At 40.5% G+C, this 27601-nt stretch overlaps 1 protein-coding gene across 1 annotated transcript in view; it reads right to left on the reverse strand.

The window, feature by feature from the left end:
- atrnl1b (attractin-like 1b) overlaps positions 1 to 27601 on the reverse strand; it is an 83716-nt gene that overhangs the window by 2111 nt on the left and 54004 nt on the right. The window contains exons 26-28 of the mRNA XM_047608822.1: positions 23916 to 23994; positions 10075 to 10182; positions 478 to 592 (exon numbers count right to left, since the gene is read on the reverse strand). Coding sequence (XP_047464778.1) covers positions 478 to 592; positions 10075 to 10182; positions 23916 to 23994 — 302 coding nt within the window. The remainder of the gene's footprint in view (positions 1 to 477; positions 593 to 10074; positions 10183 to 23915; positions 23995 to 27601) is intronic.

The raw sequence follows: 27601 nt of genomic DNA on the forward strand, positions 1-27601 counted from the left end.
AATAAACACTAGAGACCACTATTATACAACAGAATGCAAATTTAGTGTATAAACACTTAACTAGTTTAACGCGTATATACAATAGTGTCGTCAGTACGGCGAGTAATCGGATAAGAAATACTTTCACTTTGTTGAAGAGCAAAACAAACGCAGAAGGAAAAAGTATTTTTTTAAATTAACCTCTTCTTGACTGGGCCTACTTTTCTGTCTCCTGTGCGAAAATGACATAATAATAAATAGTAAACCGAACCGGTTCACCTTTCCTCAATGCGTTCCACCTTTACTGATCCACAACAATCAATTCAAAAATTATGGAGGTGGAGAAGCAGCTGGAAATACTGAAGCAGAAACACACTACCACCAAACAGACCGTCTATTAAAACCAAATTCAGTCCAATCAAAATTCAAACAGTACTTTGAATTTACTGAGCTTTATCTGTAGTTAAAAAAAATTATAATTTAAATTAGTGTTCTTACCAGACTGTCCTGGTGGAGGCAGGCCGGAGGGACCAGAGGGCAGACGTACGAGGACAGTCAATACAGCAGCTTTCCCTCCCGAACATGGCTCCATCGCAACAGGTTTTGGTGCACCCTGAGAAAAACAGATGAAAACTGTATTGTCACCAAAATTTAGGATCACAGACAGCACCAAAAGACACGACAAGAATGCGCCAAGACATGTTCAATTGATTGCACTGCTCAGATTTAACAGCTCAGGCTCAAGAACTGAGAAAACCTAAGTCCAAATCAATGTGTCTTGACAGCTGTTTTCTGCAGTGCTACATGTGATGGCCGATTTTCTTTTTTTTGGGACCAGCAGACCAAAAGTCACTTATATCAACTGCTGGAGTTTGCTGCATTTACGACAAGCCACCCTCCTCCCGAGACAAATGGTTTGATTGGTCACACAACAAAAACACTTGTGTCACTGTCAGACAGACGGTCCACGTGTTGAGGCGATGACCTACCCTCAGACTTAATGGCCAAAACTGCTTGTCTCAAGCGTGAAAAACATGTCATCCTGATAATGAATGTCAAGGGTTTCACAGCATGTTTTGGATGAGGGGAGAGAAATTGTGGAATAATAACATGTCTGAATAGAAGTGACTTTTTCTGCCCCTCTCTCTGTGTAGCTGAATTTAAAATGGAGACGAGAGAGAGAGAGAGAGAGAGGCAGCAGTAGCAAAGCGGGAGAAAAACCAGGTCTGGGTGAGCACATGAAAAAACATGAGAGAGGATCAGGAGTGCGAGGCAATCGTTTGTTTTTACGGATATTACTGAAATTTGACCCAGCAAAAACAAAACACTGACGCCAATTTACGCGCTGTAAACAAGCAGTGACTCTTAAAATCCTAACAGACTCAATGTAACCATTGTGTTGACTATAAAAGATACAGGGAGCGCTATGCATGCAGACTTTTGTTGGCTGTCAGTGGCCATTATTTGAGTGTTTTTATCAAAAGCAAGCGCCGTCTTGTTTCCTATGAGTCATTTCTCACACAACTACCAATTAAGTGTACCATTTGAAATTCCATAAGATTCTTTGAAGGTGTTGACATATCTCTTTATAGTTAGAAATTAAAAAGCAGCTGAACTTGTCCCAATCTGTAACAGCAGGTCGGTATGGGACCTTCTTCTGTTTCAGTGGTGATTGACTAACATCAAAGATACTGAAAAAAACTGAGGAAGAATAAGAGGAACCAAATTGACATTCACATGTCTGCTGTGTGGAAGTAGTGTTCTCTAAAATGAAGTCAGTGTGGATGCTTATATCCCTTTCACAGCTACATATGAAAATGCTTTTGGTGTGCTTTCACATCGGCAGCAGTCCTGAATCTGACCTCCCGCTGTGAGAGTGCCTGTTTTTTCCTCCCTCTCATACGTCATCGCGTTAACAGCGTCATCATTACAGATTTAAGTGTGCCGGAACAAAATCACTGTGTCCCGCAGAGTGCCCGATATCTGCTGCCGTATCTCGTCTTCTCCACGGATGCAGAGCAGCAAGACTCCCAAACATGACGTAGGACTAATTCTCCTATGCGCCTCCATTAACAATCGTGTAACAACACATTTGATTTGTTTGATTGAAAAATGGACTTCAGAGATCGGTCTCTTATGGGAGTAGACGAAAACTTTGCTCTGATTTTGAGCTGCTCGCAGCCCTGGAGCTTCTACAATGACGCAGTCCGACGGGTTGTTCAGTGACAAAATCAAGTGTAACAGGGAGGTACATCAACGTCATCATGTAAATTAGCAGGTCGACGTGGCATTCCTGTTCACATTGAAGCCAAGCCAATCCCAGGTCGATTGCCAAAAATCGAAAATACCGGGTTGACACGGGACTTTCAGACCCAGGAGCTTCAGTAAGGCGGTGGTAAGGTGGTAGTAGGAGATCGTTATTCCATACTGCCAACTTGACTCAACACCAAAATAAAAATAAAAATGCACAGACTCTGGCAAAAACTACAACAAAACAACATTGAACGCAATGTTCAAAGAAAGAGAGACGTTCCCTCAAGGGTTCCCTATAGAGTTTATGACAATAACATTCCTGAAGTAAAGAACATTGGTTTTCATGGAGTCAACGTACGAGATACCGTCTCCACACTATATTAACTTTGACAGAAATATTGATTGGACTGAATCCAGTTGCATGGTGCACGGGATCTAGGAGAACAAGTAAGATAAGAAAAGCCTTTACAAATCTCCAGGAGAGGACATTTAGTTAATTCAAGATCGGATTGGGACTCAGATCGACTGATACTGAATATTAAAAGAAAGGTATTGGATCAGGGAACAAGGGAACTTGATCTGGACATCCATATTTAACAAAGCCGCATTTTTTCCACAGCAGGAATGTTCTCCATCACATCACATCTTCCATCACAAGGACCTTCTCCAATAAACAAGGAACCTTTGCTGCTACCACAGGAACTTTCCTTTGTTCCCACTGCCTATACTTTCTCCAGGGAGTAGGGACTTTTGTTAGAGTCAGACAACCAGTGGTCTGAAGGAACATTTCAGTCCTTAAAATCAAAAAAGAGCCCTCCTTCCGGCAGAATTTAAATAATCTTTTGAGGTTATGAATGCTGTCAACATGCACCCAAGTTGCTTTCCATTTGCAAGTACCACTAATCAGCTGGAACTAATGCAGAGAGACAGAAAGAGGAGAAGGAAGAGCAAGCAAAGTGTCAAGTGGAAAAAAAAGAAAATGGAAGGGTAGACTAAAGAGAAAGTTGACGTCAAAAGTGGCAAACTTTGGTTGTTGATCGATGGAAACATGTTGTGCCTGAATTCAGATCTCTTTCTTTTTATTATGTTTTACCGAAAGCTTTCAAATGAATTTAAACACAACACTGTACAACAAATTAGATCAGAATCCTCAGATATATTCACGTCTAATGCTGCCAACGAGTAAATACCTCGCTAAGCACCACATGAAAGCAAGAACAAAGAGGCTTAGATTTCAATTTGCTAGATGAGGGCAGTATTATACTTGAGACGTGTTTTATGAAATATAGGCTGATGAGACCTGGACTGATTGTCCATGTGCACTGTTACACAACCAGCCAATTAGGGCTCGTGGTAAGAACACAATGTTCTCTGCATCTGCACGGGCACATTCATGACATCAGACCTACCGCTGACATATGAGGGCAATTAGAATGGGAGCCATTTCATGACCGTTCAAGTGGTTCTGCTAATGAATAACTAGATTAAGGTACATTCATACAAGCGAGCTAATTTAACCCACGTTGTTTTTTTTTTCTTATACATGTATGGAACATTAGGGGTAACATCATCACAGCTGTGTTAGATTAGCAACCTTGAGACTAAACCATTGATTTGTATGATTACATCTCAAAGCTCCCAATACTTACAAGACAATAGGGTAATTTGTGAAGTTATTTAATAGCAATGTTTAATTTGCTACTTTTTGTCCAAGGAAGCAGAACAGCATTATGGGTAGCAAAGCCGTTGTATGACTTGGTGTACCAGATATTTATGATGTCCAAAAGATGAATCCCTTCGTCTTTGATTATCACCCGGGTACTTTTCCCGTAGAGTCACCAGCTGTTTAGTTTTTCAGAGATAATGTTAAATATTTAACAGTCCCTTTATTGACTCACATTTAGTCTTAATATCCCTGCAGGTGGAAGTTTGCTCTCTTTTAAATACTTAGGCCGACTTCTTCATCTAGTGTTATCCTTAGCTCATAAAAAAAAAAAAGAATGTGCTGTGCAGCCACACGGCCAAAACTGTGCCAATTAGCATCCTGACAAGCTGAACTAAGACATGTTAGGATTTTGGCGTGCGAATCGGGGGCAGAGCAAGTTTAACCCAAAGCACTGCTGTGCCCCAAAAACAACCTCAAATGCAGGTTATTAAGGCATGATGACTGCAGACTGGATAACTACTCTATTAAAATGACGCCGTGTTCAGCTCCATCCCTATTTTCCGTTTGATGAATGTGGGTTGTTTGGTTCCAATGCCACACGCAGCTGACCATCAATAGACACGTTTAAGCTCCTTTGTTACCATGTGGTATTGCTGAAGGTGCCATGCTGCACTGCACGTGGCAATGCACTAAAGTAACTACATTTTGGTATTATATATGCGACACGCTGACTAAAATCGTGGATACACTAGGTCCAGGACACAACAAAGAGTTCCAGGAAACTTATTGACATAGCTTTTACAGTTTCCACAAAATGCATCGCATTAACCTGGAAGTCATATTCCTCTCTCTCTCTCTATATTGAAACGGATGTCAGAAATGATGACCCGCCTACCCTTAGAGAAGATCACATAGTCATGGGAAATAAATATGACAAAGATCTGGCAATCTTTTATTGAGTATATAGAGACATTATCCCTGACAGCTATGGACTCTCTGTAACCCTTAAACTGGTTCAATTGTAAATTGATATTAATATCCAGGCACAATGTTTAAGATGTGACATATGTGTCACAATGTAATAATTGTCTTTTTTAAAATTTATTTTTATCATGATAATTATTATTATTGATGCATTCATTAGATTTTCGAAAATCATTTTTTATCTTTTTTTTTGTTTCTCTTTATAATTTACACTACTTTGTCTTTGGGAATAAGTTGTTCTGTTATTACTGTTGCACAGTTGAAACCTTCAAAATAAACTTCATTCAGAGATTCAATTCAGAGACTGGTGAAATTTCTACCAAGTAGCAACATCTGTGGCAAATAGAATACTGCACAGAGGGTTGTTAGAATTAACTAATGACTATTTCTGAATTCGTCTGCACTGCCAACCTAATGTTAACTAATGAATCTTTGACTGGACAAGTTAACCCCATAAAACCTGAGCCTCAAAATGACCATCTGGATTTATTTTTGCTTATGTTGACTATAGAAGGGCCAGAAAATGTCCTGTGTCCAGAATACCTGGAACATTAATTTAATAACCCTCTGGGAGAGGTGCAAGTCAAGCTACTGTAATGAAATAAAGCACAATGTTCCAGCTTTAAGAAACCGTTGGATTTTTTCAGATCGAGCAAAACGTGACGCAATTACGGTCGAAAATGCGCTCACGCAAACATGCTGCATGCTTGAAAGGATTCAATATACAGTATTAGGTCAGGCTTGGCTGCTGGGTTCAGTACTGATATGGGTTCATTTACTCAACAGATGTTGCACACGAAGCTGAACTTATTACTATAATGGAAATACTCTTGCAACGAAGAGACGGACAAAATAAAAACTAAGTCATTAAATTCCAGTTCGGTCATATGGCTTATCTACCAACAGAATTCTAAATTATGGTATGTCCAGATCCCATACACAGCCTGCGCTTTTATTCTGCATTAATCAACCAGGAGGGACTGAATTCTGGTCATTCATAACCATTAAGGCACATCAACATGCGCACACACACAAACACTCAATATCTCTCCTTTCTTTTCCCTGCTGACAGGTGCCATCCATCATACTAGCTGTTCGTTAGCGGTTCCATATGTTGAACGCCGTCCACGGCGAATAAAGAGGCCAAGGTCTGCAGCGTTTTGGGCACTGAATGGCTCTCTGTCCAACAGTTGCTGACATCTTGGTCACTAAAAGCAATCTTCAGGGGGTTCAAACCAGCCCAGTGGAAAAAAAATGCACAAAAATATCTGTTATGATTTTCCCTCTCAGACCAACTGGAAGGACTGTGACAAAGAGGTGGCGCTAACTAATGCACTGAGATCGGGGTTGACAATACAGACAACAAGTCGGTCTTCGTGTGTTGGAATGGGCGTGAGGGGTCATCGGTTGCCAGAGCGGTTACGATGTTGAAAAACGTTTTCGAAGCTTCTTGGCTTTACTGCGTTCGGCCGGTAAATGAGCGACGAGGGCTGCTGAAGCACCCACGGCATCAGTGTCCTCACTGACAGCAACAAATTTTTCCAGTGGCTAAGTGGAGCCATATGCTGACCAATTAACTTTCACAGAAAAGAATTAGGCTTCGTATGATTCACCTTCAGCTGGCACCAAGGCATGTAATGGAGCCGTCGACGCGGTCCACATGCTCCATTTGCACATTTGATTTTTCTCCAAATACACACACACCGGAACATCTTTGACTAGCTGACTACTGCAATATGACAATGTGCCACCACACATACAAGTACAGTGTATGAATTATAGGATGGAAACGTGGAAAGATTCCCAATCATCCGCATCAAAAAACGCCTACGAAAGAAAACTGGACTTGAAGAGGTTCTTGAAGACGTTTCATCCAGGTAGCTTCTTGAGTTCTAAGGAACCGGTGGAGGAGTTGAGGTTTCCTCTTTCTCCGGTGAACGTTGCTCTGACAACCCATCTCCAGGTGGGTGAAGGCTGTCACGTACTCCACAAGAAGCATTTGTTCTCGCTCCCACAACAAAGAGAACAAAATTAGGTCATTTTGTTCTCGCAGCTCGTTCTCCACGAATCAACTGACCTTTTCTCATGTGTGGTGTCCGACGACTATTAGAAGCCGGCGTGGTTGAAATAAAAGTGGAAATGCTAGCGGCTGCTCTGTGAGCTCCCAGGTGCTAATGATCGCAGTGAACCTATAAGGGTGCAAGCTGAATGAACAGCATTATCCAACGGACACGGTCGGCAAAACGACTGGTCGACGTCCGAAAATAATAACCAAGGTGCCTCTCGCATCTCCCACAATGCTTAGCGCATGTGATGTATGATGCAGTGGGATGGGACTATGAGGACTGATGAAGTATAAATGACCAAGACAGAACAAACTTTTTTCCTTGTTCTCACAACAACAAACTTCTTGCATATCGGGGAGTATGTGACAACACCCACAGATGGACCTTTTTAAACGTCAACGCCCAACCAGTTCTTTAGAACTGAAGACGCAACTTGGATCAGTGTTGAAACGTCTTTAATGTTTTTGGATCCACCTCAAATATACATATCAGCAGTTTTTGATGTAAAAAGCTACTAAAATAACTGCATCTTTGTCCACAAAGGCTCTTAAAACCTATTCAAATCTCACACAATAATGTATTCCATATATATTTATGTGTATTATTAGCATAGTCCTTTTTTCGTCACTGCAATATGTGTCTTTTTGACCTTTGCTAATGTTAAATACGTGGCATTAGCATCTCATCAGACACCAAGTCACTGAACATTTACATAACCTTAATTAGCTTCATTAATATTAAGATCCTTAGTGTCTTTTTATTCTTTAATGCATGAAAGCTGTATTTAAATGTTGTTCTAAAGCAATGTGTTTAGGACATTTACATAGACGGTTTCGTCAGTGCGTGATAACTTTCCTAAAAACTGCGTGGACGCCCACGTGAAGTATTCAGACTCACACACTCACAGGACAATCCTGCACCTTGAAAGGTTGGGAAACAGAAGACTGCAAATGTGTTTTTTTTTCCTTCCTCCGCCACTTATCACTTCTAAAACAGCTTGGACTGTTGTCTGCAGCAACACTCTCCAGCGGCTGCAAAGTCTCTTCCTTTAAGGTGCCACGCGACGAGATGACGAGTCTTTATTTTTTTTTTGTGCAGGAGAGGCGGGAACACCGCAGGGAATAAATTATTAACAGATGGACACACGTCGCGCTGACGAGTTCTTAAAGACTTCATTTGGTTTTTTACTTAAATCAAGGCCGAGCGCCGGCTCCCACCACCGTTCAGGTTGAGCCTGTGCTCCGCGGCTTTAAAAGAGCAACAACATGGCGCACTCACAGAGCTACAAAGCATTGTTTTCCTCCGCTGCTGCTCTTTACGTTGCCCTTCACAATATCATAATGGATGGTGAGTACCACTCAGCAGTGCGCTAATAGCTAATGTGTTGCCTCTTTTCTGGTTGCCACAGTGATTTCATTTCTCTCAGTAGCAGGCGACACAGAGTCAGTCCTGGCTGAGGAACCACTACTGGTCCTCTGCTGTCATTTTCAGGATGCAGCTCTCCATATTGCTTTAAACTGTGCTTTAATCCCATGTGGCATCCAGCCCCTCACACACTGTGTTCAGCGCCAGGCTTCCTCTCCACTTCTTCTATTTGCACGGGGTAAAAAAATAAATAAATAAGAGCACGACCAACTGGGCAGTGCCCAAATGATTCAGTGCACACGAGCGTCCAGGGTATAATAACAAACCCCCCGTTTTAAATGAAGAAGCGTCACGCAGAGCATTTCCAGTAAACAAGCAAAGAAGACAAATTAGGCTAAATGAAACGGAGTGTAATATGCTTTAGTGGGGCACAGCAGAGAAATAAAATGTTCCAAAACCCATCCTGACGTCATTGTTTTTTCATCAAATTGGAGGAATCACTCTTCTATTCAGTGCTGCTTTTTTTTTTTTTTTAAAGTAATAGTGATTTTTCCTTAGAAGATTAAATACCATATAAAGGCTTTGGGAAAAAAAAATCAATAAATCTTTAAGAAGCCAGTAAATGTGACATCACTTTATATGAAAATTGCTTGATTTTTTTTTTTTTTTTTTAAACATTGATTTAAAAAGTCTGAGGCCCTGATTGTCGGGGGCATCTCATAAAGAAAGGACCATCACTGGCAGATTTCTTATTGATGTGGTGACTGGATAAAGGGTTGAGTGGAGGGGATGAACTGTTTGAGTACAGAACAATAAGCTCTGATTATGCAGCGCTGCATGAATATACCATGATCCCGATGACAGTGACGGACTGGCCATACATAGGGCAATGTGGGCAAATGCCACAACGGCCGACTGATGAATGATTCTGCAAATTTGTGAAATAAATAAATAAAGTCGAGCCGAGCGGCTGCATCGTCGGGTGCAGAAATTCATGAAATAAATAAAGTGGAGCAGACTTGAGAACATTAGTAAATGTCTTATTACTCTTGATGAAGATGCAACAGTTGAGAATTCACAGGCAGAGTTGTGTAACCCAGTCATTCACCAGGCGATCACATGGATCTGGGAAGCACATCCTGCACGAACTGCCCTGTGTGTTGCTACTTTCTCCTCCATGAGCTGAAGCTGTTTACACATGCGCATCACAAATAACAGCCGAAGCATTTTTCTTGACCCTGTCCTGCACACTAGCGGCATGCCAAAGAAGCTTCTCAGTGCTGACGTTCATTAAAAACTGTGTCAGGAGCAGAATGAGACAGGAACATTTGGAAACATTCATGCTGATGGCAACAGAAAAGGACATTCTCAAGAACTGTTGAGACTGTTGCACAGGCTGCTGACTACATAAACATTTAAGACATTCATTTTTCATGTTCTGGTTAAGCCGGTATAATTGTTGCTGTAATGTTTATCCTCTGTGTTTTTATTGTGCCAGTCCGTCACTGGTGGAAACGCTCATGAATGTACTGCGAGCCTCCTCAAGTCAGGTATCAGAATGAATTTGACAAAACACGCCGTCACAGTTTTTGACTTGGGTCTCGTGTGTCAGCTGCAAAACACACTTGTAGAAAGATGCTACGGGAAGGCAGCTGTAATCAAAGAGCAACTCCCTCTTATATATGCATGAGTCGTTCTGGCGGAGATTTGATCATCTGTCTGGTTGTGTGTGTGTGTCTGTGTGTGTGTGTTGGCACTCACGTCAACCACAGGCTGCAACACGTCTGTCTGCTCTCCTCTGGCTTCCAATGAAACGGCCGCCGAGGCAAACGGACGACTGGCCATCTGCTGACGCTCTCTCATCAGTTGCTGTAATATCAAACAAACAAGACACATGAGAAAAACACAGACCACATATTTATATATATATATAGAAATAAAAACACAGATATAGATACACTGCTTTGATTACAGCACCATTCTCTGTGACATTGTTTCAGTGAGAAGCTTCTGCGACGTCACGATCGGGATTTGTTTCCATCCAGTTGTGCATTCATTTTTCATTGATAGGAGAGTCCGACCACTACACAAAGATTCTCATTGTGGTTCAGGTCTGGACTCTGTGGTGGCCGATCCATGTGTGAAGAGAGTCCAGAGTCCAATATTTATGCTCCCTAGCAAACTGAAGCCTTTTTGTCCCGGTTAGCCTCACCGATCAGTGTTTTTTTTTTAAGACCACACAGCTGTTCAGTCCCAATCTCTCGAGTTCACTTCACATTGTACCTGCAGAAATGCTCTTACTTTCACTATTAAGCGTGGCCCTGAGCCCTGAGAGAGTTATTTTTTCCGACCATATTTCTTCCTCAAAGACGATGGTTCCCCACTATCCTTCAAGTTTTTAATAATGCGTCGGACAATTCTTAAAATAATTTTAGTCGTTCCTGCTTCAGATTCTCCAAATTCTGAAACTAATCAAGTATCTGTGGGCCGATCCACTCAAAGACCCACACTAACAACACTCTGATGAGTCACAACTGTTTTGAAGGAAACAAGGGAGACCTACACAATATTAGGAAGGTGGTCATAATGTTATGCCTGATCAGTGTATACATATATGTTATATAAATTGGATTTTTATCTGTTTTTTTATAAGTCTTTAGCATTTAATGATGACAGACTTGGGACCCACAACTCAAGTTATTGCTGTATTTAAATTATGATACATATGCCAATAATGTAATAATATATATAATAATACTAGAACCATAACTGTAGTGGGATATTGTTTGTGTCGTCATCGTCGTAGTAATATGCTTCAAAGAGTTTATGGGTACGATAAAAAATGAAAGACTGAAGATGAAAAACATTTGTGCTGTGTAATCAACTCCCCATCCTCGGAGCAAATATATGTATGAGGCTAAAAATCAAAAACAGATATCAATGAGGAAACACTGAACGAGCGCCAATAAACATCCATGACCTAAGAACATCGAGAAATACTTCTCACTGAGGCCCCAACTTTGTTTCAAGATGTCTCTCTTTTTTTTCATTCTGCAAATTAAAGCAACACAAAAACATTGCAAACCATCACTTCGTTGACGTGAACCCAGACTAGATTTGTTTTATATTCAAAACTGTTCATCTGCATCCAGTTATTTTGATCAGTGCAGCCTGGAAGAAGATATTTACCATCATTTCTTTTTCCATCACAGAGACACTCACAGGTTCGTCTGTGGTTAGGTTGGCTACCTCAGAGAGACACAATTTCTGTTGCTTAACCTGAGCAGAAAAAAGCTTCTCTTGTTCCCCTCTAATCAATATTGTAAAACAACTAGCGCCACACTTTCATCAGCCACGCATTGTCTGATCGATATCTAAACACGCCGCCATTTTAGCGCCAAGGACATTGCTGATTGTTATTGGATTTGCGATGAGCTTAAGCGTTCTGCATTAAGATCTAATTGTACTTCAGATTAGTAAGCACTTCAAGTGGTGGCGATGGCCTGCCCCCGTGACCTGCCCTTCCTCGCCACGGCTCTACGTGCGGACGGAGATGCAACTAATTTCCAACCAAAAGAAACCTTAGTCTTAAAAATTGAAGATGATGTGTTGGATGTTTTGCATGATTTTATTCAATCAACACCACAAAGTAGATCATTCCACAGCTCTGGGGACAGACATTAGACCTGCGCCTGAGAATCTCTAGGTAGCACCAAACAGCATGGTGCTAAAAGGTCAATGATATATCCATATCCCTGAAGATCTTTAAACGTCATCAGTAAAACTATAAATAGATTCTGAAAAACGTACATGGAGCCAGTGGATATCAGCTAAAACTGGAGTGATGTGGTTAAAAACCTTCCAGCTGAATTTTGGACTGTCTCGTGAGACAGATTTATTGTTAGCACCTCAAAGGTGAAGCTTAAGCGAGTAGAGCTCCCCCTGGTGACTGGCTACAGTAATAGGTCATAAACTCCACCGGCTAAATGTTACAGAATGGGCTGTAGGCGAAACTGAAACACTATGGTTTCTGTGATTTTACGTACTTAATAACGTTGATGAGAAGTTTCGTTTTAATTAGTTATTTGACGCTACAGAAGTAGGATGATCGCTACCCGTTGCCGTGCCAACCGCTCGGTGAAGCGGCCCTATAGGACTGTGAGAGTTGTACATAAATACATGAATAAGTACAGTGTATAAGCCAACATTTCCTCATAAGTGCTGGAGGTAGAGCAGTGCGTAGTATTAATAAAAATAAAAAAGCATCAGTTTGGCCAATGCAAGGACGTGGGGACGCATTGTCCAAATTTATATACAGTCTCTGGTGCAAACAGGTAAAAAGTCCAGATCCAGATGAAATGAAATAAAAGCATGTAAAATAGCCTAAGTGTCGAATTTTGGAAATGTTCCTTCTATCTTGGTAACATGAGAGTACAAACCCAACACTGAGGTTTTTCACAACAGGACTCTTGTTGTTGCAGAGGGATCAGCCGAAGGTAGACTTGACTTTGTCAGCTGTTTGTGGTCCAGTTACTACGATTTCGCTTCGTCCTAAGTTGTTGTTCATCCAATTTTTAATGCCAGATACATTCACTAATTGACTCTTCACTAAACACTTCTCTCAGTCAGGAACACTCCACAGCAACTAAAAGCCTCATTTCCACTGCATGGTACAAGTGGACTCAAGAAGACTTCACTTACTTTTGGGATCAGGTCCATTTTCTACTTTTTTCCTCCACTACAGTTCTCCATCACTACCATTTTCAGGATGACTGTCTAAAAGACAAATATGGTAGCTCGGCCATCTAAAGATGCTTTATCTGCTATCCTGAGTCACAATTCTCTCTGAACAACTGGCAGTTGGCAGTGTTTTCATGTTTTATTATCTGGTGAGTTTACTCAGAACCTTGACCAAAAAGCAACCAAAGAAAAAAGAACCAGGAAGCAAGTAAAATCCACCCTGGAAACCAGTCTACACAACACAAGAAGAATTTCATGGGGCCATCATCGACATTAAATGTTAAATTATGAAGTTCAGTTGGTCAAAATGAAATATATATATTCACATAAGCAAAACTCTGACGTTAAGCACAATAAAAGAGCTGTATGAGAACACAGAGAGCTTTCTACTGGTCTCGTTCCTGCATGGAAATTTGTCCTTGGGGTGTTAATGGACCCTGAAAAATCTTGCCTCCTGACCCCCACCCTCACTCACTCTGACTTTAATTAAGTATTCATTAGTCCGGCTATTAATTGGCAAAAATTCATCTGAGGTCTGAAGACGATGGTAGCATTATAGAGACAAACCAAAAAAAAAAAAAAAAGCTGTGGAGGACTTTTTGAATTCGAGTTTATCAAGAACTCAATCTCTGTGACAGGTTTATAAAGACTGCGTCGGGGTCTGTATTCATTCTTTTGCGCTGCTATTATTTTGTCGAGCGTGAAAACAGGAAAAAAAAAAAAAAGAGGATGTCAAAGAAAAAAAAACTTCAAATGGTGACTCATTACCAAGGCAGCTCTTCAGCTTGGGCCTCTTCGCTTTGATATTTCACAAACTAATATACGATGCTTTCAAATCCATCCGAAACAAATAAAGTGTCTCTTATATTACTAAGTGTAACTTCCACTAATGACCTTCTAATTTAAGGATTCTGTACGCTCCGAGCGTCACATGAGCATTTTTATGGCTAAACTTTTACTTTACTTTTGGAAAAAAAGACTTATTGGTGAGAAGAGAATGAGAGGAAAGTAGCACTGCTTTCTTGACTCACGCTGAAAACATTCCCTAGGGGAGGCGAAGCTGAGAAGAAGGGGGGTAAAAAAAAAAAAAAAAAAACAACAACAACAACAGCCACATGAAATTGAGATTGATCACTTGATTGATTTTTCTTTTTGTAGCTCTGATTCTTAAACTTTATATCTGAGGTCCCACGCTAGATTGGCGCACACATCTCCACTGTTAAAACATCTAACCGAAAGTAGAAAACCCTATAGATTTGAGCTGCCGGGCCACCAGAGGTCAAAATGAGAAATTTTGCCCTTTTCGAAAAGATAAACGCAGGATGGAGGGCTGAGTGAGGTTGCTGCAAAACAAGAAAACAGCTCAGGGCTTATTACGGTTTCCGATGCAAAAGCTTCAAATCCAACAACATTCATCCTAAATGTCAGATAGCAGTAATGTTATTTATCATGTAGCGGAATTCATTTAAAGCAGCAAAGCGCGAGAGGAGAACACAAGCAAAGTCGAGGGAAGGGGGGAGGGATGCTGGCGCTTTTTTTTTTTTCCCTGCACTGTGTCCAGAAACGTGCATCAAAAATGTGGCGGGAATACAATCATCAAAGGGCCAACACAATACCAGAGAGATCCTAGAAATGAATACTAAGTTAATGACAAAAGGCAAGAGTGAACTCTGTAAAACCAATTAACGTCCGCGCAATGACAGACTGATTTTGTCAAGAATACAAGCTGGAGCCATTCACGGTTGTGATAAGGGCGGGCATGGAGCGCGCCGCCACGCAACTTGATTAATTTGGCAAGTGACTGCCTGAATTATCAGCGTGGCGAATACAGCATTCTGCTCCCTTCATTGGATTCTATAAAAGGGTAGGTGTCATCCCGCCTCTGAGCATATTTTACACCTAAGCAGGTCACTCTGTCCCTTTCAAAGATCACCGGCTGCACCCGCAGGCGCCGTCCTCCAAAACCCCCTAAAAACCAAGCAAACGTGTAAGAAAATGGCAGCTTTTCTTTTTTTTTTTCTTCTCCCCCCCTCTTGTTGGCACACATCTCCCTTTTTGATGATTACATTCTGTGCATTTTAACAATCTCCACACATACTGTGATTAATGAACTGGAGATCTGCAGATGAGGATATCCACGCTAGTAGACTGCCTCTGTACGCACTATTGGAGTTAAGTGAATGTTAAATAAGGTTTAATCGTGACATAAAACAGCGACTCGTTAGCGCTTCCGAGCCACCCAGGGTGAGCTATAGCCTACGCTGAGCGACTCATCATTTAGGAGCCCTGTGTAACTTTAGAGGGAATTATGAGAGAGCTTTAAACTGAACAAAGGACAATCAAGGTGACAAGGGGCTTAAGAGGAGGATAATCTTATTGTAGCAATCGATGGCTGCTGATTGAGCTACTGAAGAGGAGAGAGTGAGATCACAAAGTCTGCAGGAAGACACGGGAAAATCAGAAGTGCAGACTTTTAACTTTAAATATGGTGGTTTTAATGTTTGTGTTTAAATGTACAAATTAGTTGACTAGTCTGGACGTCTCCTAGAAGACGACAGGTGAGGAGTGCAGTGGGTCGTTGGTTCATCAAGTACACACTATCGTGACATGTCAGTCGTGAGCTGAAGTAGTACAGCAATGCATCTGAAATGACATACGCTAACGCTAGCAGAGGAACGGTCCAAATCCTCTAGACATCAGTTAATTAACAACTTCTGTGCAACCAAACGAAGGAGGCTGCACATCAACTATTTGATATAAGATCTTTAGCTTCAGAGAAATACCTGCTACACTATCCCATCTAACAACACACTGTGTAGTACTATTAAATGCTACTGATGGTGCTGATTTGCTGCATGTTTTTATACAGGCTATACACATCTGTAGCTCATGAAATGTCTATTCTCGGCACATGTTTTCAGGTCAAGAATATAGATTTCATTACGTTCTACTTGGTTTTTATTAGTGACGTCATCAGAGACTAGTCACCCCAATATATTGCTGACCATAAATGACTTACAGCAAAAGATCCACTACAAAACGAGAGGTGACCGACTGTGCTTTTCAAGCTGTTATCGATTATCTGTGAGATGCATAGATTCCTGTGATGCATTAACAAGACATTTATTTATTATCACTTGAGTCTTTTACTGTTTTCTCTACAGACTGTTCTTTTCCTTGATGTCTGATTGTTTTTTTTAATTGACTGTTTTACTTATTTTATTTCTATTTGCTCTTATTTGTTAAGCACATGATTTGTTTTTCTGTGACAGGTGCTATACAAATAAAGTTTTCTTCTTATTATTATTATTACTCTGTAACTTGACTTGACTTTCATTTCATAACAGTCGACTTTAAAGAAAAAAAAAATCTGAACTTGAAAAATCTCTACTTTAAAGTGAGTAACCAGTGCTTCTGCTTTACGTGAAAACAGAATAATGGAGCTCGTAATAAAACATGCAGCTCTCTCATTTATTTGAATTAGGCCAGGCTGGCAGCGAGACAGGGATGCCAACACGGAGAAAAAAAAACAAAAAAACATCAACATTGGCTCGTCCAAAAGGGAGGAAAATAACAAGAACAAAACACTGGCTCAGCTTCTGCCAAAGCAAAGTCATTCAACAAGGCATTGATCATCAAAAGCGAGCAAATCGTGGCTTGTGTAGTTTCTATACTGTGACTGTGGCAAAAAAGACTTTTCAATGAGTGTAGTTGAGTGAAAACCTGAGAAGTTGTAGTTTCTCAATGAATTTATTCTTAGAACCTGAAGCAGCCTCCGCCTACGCAAAGCACATTTTCTCTTCTCAATGTGCACAGAGAATTAATCTGGGGAGGAAACCAGCAAATTTGGAGCTGCACCACATTTACAGGAACCAAAACGTCTGTAGAATGGGACAAATCTAAAAGAAACTAGGGACGTGATCTGGCAACAGACATCACGTTTTTCTTAACCTGCAAATCCATCACTATCTTCTCCTCAGATGACAGGTTGGCTCCATCTGAACTGACCACAATAATTACCAATGTCATAACATCAGAATAATCATAATGTCGAGCTAAAATAACGGTCCGTGGAGACGTGCAGCTGTGACGGACATAAAGTGAGACGAGCAGCACTAGATGAATCCACATGTCACCGTGCGTGTGCGTGTGTGTGTGTGTGTGTGTGTGTGTTACATCTCCGTGTCGCGTTCTTGTAAAATGTCAGAGCCCCCTCCCCTCCCGTTCCCCCCACAGGTAGCATCAAAGAGGTCAACCCTTGTCCTCTTCTGTGGCATTTACAGCTGTTGTCTTTTCTTCCCTTTTGTCCCCACTCAGGATCCAAGTCTCGTCACATATCCTCGGAAATTATTCAAATGTAACAGCTGCACCTGTGTTGCCACGTCCTTCCAAGTCCAGACACACACACACACACAAAAAAAAGCCCTCATCCAATTATGGCTTTAATGTGGTAAATGATCAGCTTTGTGAGATTAAAACAATTCAGGGAATTACTTGTTGACTTTGTGGGAAGCTCTTGGAAATCATTTTTCTGACCTCCATTCGCAAGCAATTTTGAGAATTACATGCGGTTAATGATTGCTTTGTTAGAGAAATGTTTATAGTAAATAGGGTTCTAGTTAATTTCCTAGAAAATCTGGTTCACAGAAACACGTTTTATTTTACCCCCAAGCACAACCCAGAAGTACTAACGCGGATTTCACACCAGAAAGCCAATAAAAAAACGAAAAAATAAATAAAAAAAACAGTGAAAAGTTCAATCAGTATCAGACATCCATATGCCACTTGGCTGGATCAAAGCCTCATTATTGTCTCTGCCATTTCTGAGAGCCTCATTAAGGCTCATTCACTCTGTGTCCTTATGTCAGATGGAAGCTTCGATGGCTCCCGGCCCATATCCTTCTTTCTCTTATTTGGACAAGCCTCATAAGTGCAGGGGCTGTTCACAAATTAACCGGACACAATGTTCAGTCAAGAGCCAAAGAGTTCACCGATGAGACAAGGCTGCCAGCACGGAATCGGTTTCATCAAAGACTGTGGAAGTAGTCGCTTTAAACATTAGTTAACGTGCGGCTGTGGAGGAAACGTGTACGATAAATAAAAGCCATTCCAAACTCTAAACCCTAAAATAAGATGGATAAAAACACACATAATGGACTGTAGGATGTTGCATTAAATAAAGAAAACAATGTTAAGGATCTACAGAACCATGGCGAAGAACCTTATGATAAAGCTTTTGCAAAATGCATTTTAATGTGTTCTATATAGAGAAAAATAGAAAGTATAGCATTAGCCTCAGATTAGCTGACTGTGGGACTGTACATCTGGATTTTTTATACTCCTAATAAGTCATGGGGGATGATGCTCTGAGCACCTATCCTCTAATTTCTTCTCTATTACTTGTGTGCTACCACTGTAAAGTATGTTAACAGATGTGTGTCCCTGTCTCCGTCTCCAGATGTATGTTTATATCGTACCTCCTGCTGCTCTCTTCTCTCTTTCCCCATGTCTACCTGGCCGGCCTCAAGCAGATGTGTCCCCCCATATAACTTTAGGGTCCTGCTAAACGTTTCTTCCACTTACAAGGGATTTATTTTCTTGCCACTGTTGCTTTCGCGCTTGCTCCGGGGTTTTCTAGTAAAGTGTCTTGTAAAGTGACAATTTGTTTTAATTATAAATAAAGCTGAATTAAAAACGGAACAATGTAGAACGCATATTAACATGAGAACAGACTTCTACGCTTTAATCTGCCATTGATATAATTGAGTCCTTAAATCTACTGTGGCTTCTTTGATTTTTCCTTGACTAATATTCTTAACACTGCCTGATAAAAAAACCAACTTGACGTGAACGCAGAATAATTCTTTCTGGGACATGTGAGACATTTGGTGAATGCAGCAAAAGCTGTCGTCTTATCTTGGGGGTCGTTTTCTCCGGAAGGATTGATTATGTCTGCACCTGTCAGACACTGATACTAAAGCTTATTAAACATAAGTGGGAAGAGGGTTTAGGTTGAAGGTTGTTCGAAACAATGCTGGGGTTTTTTTGGGCGGCTGACTATTTGTAATTATTGCGTGCAATGAGAAATTATATACGTACCACGCACATTAGAGCGGGGCCAGAAAATCACCTTGACCTCCTGGGACCCAATGTCCTCATATTGGGACGTTAAGTTTTAGGTTTGTTGCAGCTTATTCTGCTTTATTTAGACCCGATATCCTCATGAGGAGACACTTTTGTCTGAATTCTACTGTCTATTAATGCTAATTAAGTTTTAGTTTGATATGACATGAAAATTTAATTGGCATTGTTGGTTGAAGTGTAGTTGCATCACTTCCTATCTGCTGCTAGCTGGGCTAGTTAGCTGGTGGTTTTTAGTGTTTTACTTTCGTTTTTATGCAGAGGGGGAAGTGTTGGTTGAAGCGTAGTCGCATGTCCCCTCACTTCTTCCCTGCTGCTGTTGGCTAGGCTAGTTAGCTGGTGTCTTCTTGTTGGTTGCTAGTTGGTAGCGCACTGCTAGCCTGCTGGTTGGCTTTTCAGTTGGGCTTTTAAATGTGTTTTGCCTCGGATCATGGCACAAGGGATTGTATTTTGATTGTATTTATGAACGGTTCACATTGGTGACTTACATTGTAATATACAGTGAAATAATCCCTACTCCCTATTACTACTTCCAGTTCAAAGATGATGCTTATTTTTTATACTTTTATACTTATACTTTTTTATACTTTAGGTCCTACTAATCACAAATACCTAAAGATCTTAATCTTATTTTAAGATCTTTATTAAGATACACTCCAAACAAACGTTTGGGTTTCAGGAGGTTATAACAGGTGCTAAATGGAGAGAAAAGGCCAGAATCAACATGAACATGAAGCTTGACTGCAGCTTAACATGTGCCAACTTAAAGCAGTGGTTTGACCTTAAAGCTTCAAAATACATCTTCAGATACAAGTACTTACACAAGTTATTCTCAGGATGCCATATTTCATCCCGAAAGTGGTTTGGTTATGATTTCTACAAATGATTCTTCTGACCTGGGCATTACAGAGAGAGAGAACTGCCACATGAGACGTAGTTAAAGACAAAAATGAAGTACCCACAACCAACAACAGTGAAGAACACCCTCCAGGCTGTTACAGCTTTCACGAAAAGGTTACCAACACACGGCGTCTCTTTACAGTGTTTCTTTAAAAACTAGGGCGTCTGAAAATGCCACAACAGTACCCTAAAGGTGTTATTTCTTTTTTTTTTTTTACAGGTTTATAAAGCTGTGTACTACAAATATAAATCCTTAAGAATACATGACAGCAGCGCACTCTGAAACAAATCATAAATTCTGGGGGTTTCACAGCGTGCGTGGGAAATACTTGATCAAAATTTTATATCCTAGTCGAGGCCGATCTCTTGAAACGAGTTTCTGAGGATTCAAACCTGTAAGAGCTTCACCTTTACAGTCGAGGAAAAGTTCATAACGAATCCCAACAAAATGCCAGCGGCTTTGTGTGATGCATGGGAGATTCAAATGCAGAAATATGAGCACAGTGCAGAAAGTAGGGTTCACTTAAGGATTAGATCATGTCTCAAAGAGACCAAAAAAAAAAAAAAAAATGAACAAAAGAGAGAAATGTTACTAAATGAGCCGAAACAAACATGGCAACAACTTTGCAGCAGAAAGGACAGAATTCAGGGAGAGCATTGGAGTTGTAGACATAATACATTGTAGAAGTCTGTAACAGTTATCTATGATATGAGTGTAATGCATCATCTAAGCAGGTGACAGAATTACACATGACTGGTAGAATCACCTCCACATCATTGGAGCACTGAAGCTTCATACAGATCCATATAAGCAGCCTACAATGACTTGTAGTCTATATTTCGCCAACAGTGTTAGCACACCCAAGTCTATTTATGTTGTTTCTTGAATAACGTGAATTAGCATAGCATTTGTTCCAGAGCTCTAGCTGGATCAGCCAGTGTCACTGGTCATGTCACTGGTTCCATGAAACCTCGTGGATGCATCGCTGAAGTTTACATCGATACATACGGATATCAGGGCGCAGTGATGATTGAAACTTAATTTCCGATTCGCTAAGATAAGATTGAGTTGTTAGATGGAAGCCGAGCTATGAGACTTCGCTGTAATGGCTTAAGACCGGATCTTGCATTAAGATACGATCACAAGTGGAGACGGTTACATAAACATGTAAATATATGATACATCCCTGCAATTCCTGTTTACATTTGTACTTTGGTTGTTTTTAATGTAAAGCACTTTGTGTTGCATCTTTTATGTATGAAAAGCTCTATGAATAAAGTTTATATGATCAACTCATTATGTCCATGTAGCTGTTAACTAACTCAAATTATTTTAATCAAAAATCGATAAATGATGGTATTTAATACGAGCTTTTCTTCAATCATCTGTGTTGTTATTTATCTTGACTACTAGAGATTTGCATATGCATGTCAAAACTTCCAGGGATGGAGTTAAAATGTGAGTTTTGTGCAGGTCAAACCAATGTCAGGACAGAGATCAATAAATAATAACTCAACGTGTGAAGTCAAAGTCGAGACACAAACACATAAAACAACACTGTTCGTGGTAGCAAAAACTCTTTAATCCGCTGAAATTAGGTTTTTATTAAACCGTGTATTTGTTTTCATCTGACGGCTAAAGGAGAGCGACAAACAGATGATATTTATGGGGAGAGGGGACAGACAAAGTGAGCAGAATATTAATGGCTGGAGCCCATCTGCTTGCATTAATTTTTATTGACTTTAATTCTTTGGATAGGCTCGATTCGGAGTCATGGCAGCTATCATTCTTGTTTATTTTCATATATCAATTAGAGGGTATAAAATTCAGATCCTGTGATTATCAATGTCATCCCTAAAGGGGAAATAAATTGTGAGAGCTTTATTAGTAGACCGCGGGTCACAAGGCTGGAGGTGCACCAAATTAAACTTTCGGCTATAGAGTTTCCAGTTGGAGAATACAGGATTCGCTCTGAAAAGATGGAAATGATGGCTGGTCTTACAAACCCCAGTGTGGCTTGGGTTAAGGGCGCTGAGGTGAATTTGCATACATTTTGCTCTCTTCCTCAATTTCCTGCGCAGTATCTCTCTTGCCCCCCTTTTATAATTTTGACTGCCAATCTTCTCATCTGCCAGCACTTTTCATCCACGCCTTTTTCAACCCCGTCTTTCACACCAGCACAGAATATTAATCATTAACATACACTTAGTCACTCTCCACTTGCTTCTTTCATACTTTTTTCCACTTGTATACCAAACTTAAAACCATAATTTATCTCTATTGTAATATTTATTTTTAACCATGTTGACCTATAGCTGATGCGCATTTTTGTTGAAGAGTGATCTGAAAGATTATAAATAACCCAAATTCTTAGATTCATGCTCAGATTCAGAGAGCAACCACATGACTTATCTACTGCTCTCCACTGGGTATGTCATGCGATTGCTGATTGAAATGACCACAGTTTAAACAGCTTTTGTTGCCATGGTAGCTGAGGAAATGGTGGATGCGTTTGATCACTCTCTAACCAAATCAGGATCTAAACCGTACCAAGTAACTAAACACAGACTAAATAATTAATCAAAATCAAATTTCCTCTCCTGACTAAAAGTCCCACACTTGATTTTTAACATTATCTAATCTTTCAAAAAGCAAGGTAAAGCTTAACAGTTTAATACTTGTGCAGTGGATCTGCACAGAGTCTGCATCATTAGCCCTCATCGCTGGAAGCATTGATAACCATTTCCAGGGTGTTCTTCCTGTGTGCATCATTCTGTAATTATGCCACTGAGACAAAAGCCGCTGTGTCTCTGGGAGCTTCAGACAATAGCGACTGAACCGAGCAGCTCTCGTTGAGCTAATACATGTTTTACAACAGAGTCGGAGTAGATGGTTCGGGTTGGGTTGGTTGATTGGCTGGTTGGGTTGGTAAGGCTAGGTAAGCTAAGCTAAGCTAAGCTAAGCTAAGGTAAGGCTTCTAGCAGGCAGGTTAAGTACAATGTGTAAAATGCGCCAGTTACAATAACTAGTTCTAATCTGATCATTAATAGGCGGTTTAGGCTTCTACATCAACACAGACCAGCTGCTTCTCCATCTCTGCAAATTTTAAATCAATTATTTTTGCTCAATAAAGATAGAACACATCACGGGAAGGTTAACTGAGGAGGTCTGGAGATACAGGGATTTCTACGACCCGACTTGGGTGAAATTTCGGTGAAAGTGACAGTCGCCGCTGTTGACAGTGAGACGGGAAGAAGAAACAAAAATTAACCCGAGTGGGAAAAAAAGACAGAGCGCCGACTAGTGTTTGTTACAGAGCAAGTCAAACTGAAGAGCACACGAGTAGAAATGATGCTTAAGTGACATGGATGAGGAAACACATCTATCTGATGTAGTTAAATGTCCGAGGAGGTGCACATAAAGGGTAGAGCATAGGGTGCAGAGCTATGCTGTACCCTTTACCTGCAGCATAAATCTGACATAGAAGCATAAAAACTACACTACTCATCTCCACTCCCCACACTCCCTCTCTATGTTTTTCTATTTACATCATAGAGCTACAATTCACATCACAATCCTCACTCAATCAAACCCAGCCTAAACAAACATCACACAGCTAGACGCGGTTTGCGAGCTAGATTTTATAGACCCGGCTCTTACACTGTGACACGCAGTAATTGTTGTCTGAATGGTGCGCCAGGAAAAAACAAGGGGCACCATCAGCAGCACATTTACATTCAGTCTTTCTATGGAGGCAGTTGGAAGGATAATTGCATATTGTCACAATCACGCGTCAACAGAATTCGTTTTATGGACTTACTTCTCTCCGCCGTGACGCCCAGCAGGTCTGTTTGATCTTCCACACCACTGCTGCAACCAGGAGTAGCGACAGAAAGCAACTGCGTTGGAAAAGAAGAGAGAAAAATGGAAATCATCAGATATTTAAAGATTTCTCAGTGGAGCGGTTACTGAAATAAACTTACAGACAATGAAAGTTTTGCATCACAATCACTTCCTTTAGCTCAACGAACCGAAGTGCACAGTACCATTTAATGTCACATTATTAGCGTCCAACAACAAAACAGACGTAAATCCTTAAAGTTCCCTTCAAACTTAAAAACACACAAAAACAGAGCAGATGATTTGAGGAGGTATTACATTCGTGTCTTCAGCAGACTGGATATTTTGGCCGATTACTTCGATTAATAACCCAACGGTAAAATCATTAGTGGAGGGGAAAGTCTGGAAGGTCCAAGCACGACTCAGATAGAAAAATATGACTGATTGTAGGCTTCCACTTCATTATCCACGTGACGGATGAGAATGTAAAGATGATTATGTGTTAAAGAGACTTTTTAAGAGCTAATCGGAATCAGCGTTTTATTTTTGGTTAGTTTTTTGGCAATGATCAGATATAAAATATATATCATGGATTTAATATAGTAGTATATTTAAGCTACAGTGCCAGAGCTGGGGCATAAATGGCAAAGAATCATTATGACCTAGAAATGCACTGATACAGTCGCTTCTGCAACAGAGGTTAGAGTGGGAAACCAAAAGTTATGAATGTAACCATGGTTCTATGAATTCCCAGTCTCCACCAGTCAGAAGCAATGAAAACAAACAAACAAACAAAACAGATTCTGATGCTGCATATAAAAAAAAAAATGTGCACTCCGAGGAAGGATTGTAGCCTAAACAAGCAATCAATCAAGGCGAGGGGAAACAGATAATCATTGATTTGGATTTAGTTTTTTCCTCGTTGGAGAGCACTGAAAAAAGAGATGGGACTGAAGGAATGTGGACAGTATGCATACGTCAACACAATTTGTGTAGCAAACATAAACGGCTCCTCAAAAGTGAAGCTAAAGCAAGTGGAGCTCCCCTTGGTGGTTTGCTGCTGTATCGGTCATAAGCTCCACCTCCTCCAGGTTAGTAGGTGGGACTTAGGCCAAAATAAAACCCTAAAATATACGTCAGATATTGTTTGTCAAGGACGGCTTCAGTCATTCCAGGTAGGTAATATAATGTTGGTGCATATTCAAGGGTCAATTTTGAATAAATTTAGTTTTAGTTAGTTCAATCTAGAAAACACAGCCCTCTTATTAAGCGATGTGCCACATTTCTGTAAAGATCCAATAAGGACATTTCACCAGAGACGAGCTCTGATACTGTGAGACAATTTGATGACATGTAAACTTTAGATTGTCACACCTGCTAGATCCATTGGCCAGGATATTTGAAGAAGACGATAAGGTGTGAGAGAGAAAAAAAGAAAAAAAAGAAAAAGGCTTTAAGCGTCGACTGACTTCAAATATCACATATGGAATTTATTTTACGGGTGCACATGCTGGAAAACCGTTTCAGTCTTTTAGAAGTACTTGCACCATCTTAAGACACCTTTGAAGATAACAGGGAGTGCGGTGGAAGGGTTGTGGAGGCTTGAACGAGATTTGAGGACAAGAAAAAAAAAGAAAACCTCTTAGACATGTGTTTGGCTTTTTTCGTCATCTATATTTTAAACACTAGAGAAGCTTAAATCCTCTTTGCTGTTACTTCTGTTCATAAAAGGAATTACGTTCACGTTCTCCCTCCTTAAGGTAAAAATAAAAATGGATTGAAAACTCGAGAGGAAAGAAAACAGGAAGTGTAATTACGTTCTAAAAGCATTATTATTGTGTTTTTAATAGACAGAAGACGTCATTAAAAGTTTAATCTGAACTCTGCTCGGCTGCATTTCTTTTCTGCTTTCTGCAACCACAGAGCAACAGCTACCACATGGGAAAACAATCAATACATATCTTCACCTGCTTTCTACACGCTTCGTAGACTTCAGATGTAAACGCAGTCTGAGAGGCTGCACCTTAAAAATGCTAAATAAGATCCACTAACAAATTCTATTGTGTTTTAAGTAAATACACATATTTAAAGTTCAGTTTGTTGTCAGGTGCACAGCTTTGTTCATGCATGTTTCTTAAAAAGTCTAATTCATTAACCGTACCTAAACAGCAGCCTTAGCAGAACTGTGGAAGTACACACCGATCAGCCAAAAACATTATGACCACCCAGAGGAGAAGGAAATAATGTCGATCATCTTGAGACGGTTCAATGTTTTCATCTGGCCTCTAAATTCACTAGACTCCAAACTAATCAAGTACCTGTGGGATGATGCACAGAGGCCCCTCCCCTCCCTTCAAAGACGCCCCCACTAACAACATTGTGTACCCAGACACCACAGGACACCCTCAAAAGGCTCATTGTCTGAGGAGTCACTACTGTTTTCGAGGCCCAAGGGAGACCTACACATTATTAGGAAGGTGGTCATAATGTTATGCCTGACTGGTGTATATTGTTTATGAAATCACAAAGAAAAATAAGGAGGAAAAATACTCTTGGAGGGAAAAAAGGTGAACCCACATTAGAATAAACTCAGGAGATAAAACAACAGAGAAAGAAAAGTCACGCTGTCATTTCTACACCCTCTATCTCACGTACAAGGAGGTTTAGAAACCCTGTGGGGTGATTTGACATTTTGTCATCAGGCTGATTATGTTTCCTGCAGGTTCATCCCTCCTCAAATCTCTCACACGCACACGCACGACTCCTTGTGATTGCATCTCTTTTTCCTGGGTTTATGGGTCAGTGAGGACTGGGCATGAGGATGCAGACGAAGGTTCGTCAGACAAACTGCTTGGAAAAATGGTGCACACTAGAAAAAGATGCACAAAAACCAGGGAAAGCTGGGGCTGATTTGGGTTTCAATACTTTTTCCAATTAGAAAAAAAATGGCTACTTATTGTTTTGTAATTACCACTCAAACAGCCATTTCCAAGAGAAAACTCCCAAACTGTAGCTCCTTTGTGTCTGCCAAATAGTTTCCCGCGCAAATGATGTAAGCAGCTGTCAGGCACATTTCAGATAAAACAAGCTCTGTCCTTCTCCACTTTCCTTTCCTTGCAGGGATTCCTGATTTTGGTTATTCAGCTGTAACCTGATCAGCTGGAGCCAGAAGATAACTGAGCTTTTCGGGTAAGTTATTGTGGATGGTGCCGTGATGGGCAGGTGCCTCAGGCAAAGACTGTCTTCTATTCCCTCCGTGACACCTACATGGATAATACCTTAGTCCATCAGCCACTCTGGGCAGCACAAATTGAAAGAAAATGAATGTGCTAAAAAGAAAACCCACAGTGACTATCAGTGTTTAAGTAAAGAAATTACCGTCCACACCTTTGACCCCTCATCTCGCCTGCATCTCGTCTGCGATCAAAGAGCCTCATAACGCAACAGGTATGACTAAAATAATTAAGACACTGATAGGAAAAAGCTTTTAAAACAGTCCCAATATGCAAGTTGAAGCATAAATTTTGCAATCGTACTCACATCCTCTTAATTCATTGAGACATCGATGAGCTTTTGAAACAGCCCAATTGACTCGTTCCGAGAATTTCAGTGATGAAAGACTTCCATCAAAGCTCTCACAATGAAAAAAATCATTAAGGGCCCCTC

The sequence above is a fragment of the Mugil cephalus genome, chromosome 16 (assembly GCF_022458985.1).
Source record: "Mugil cephalus isolate CIBA_MC_2020 chromosome 16, CIBA_Mcephalus_1.1, whole genome shotgun sequence".
Lineage (NCBI taxonomy): Eukaryota > Metazoa > Chordata > Actinopteri > Mugiliformes > Mugilidae > Mugil > Mugil cephalus.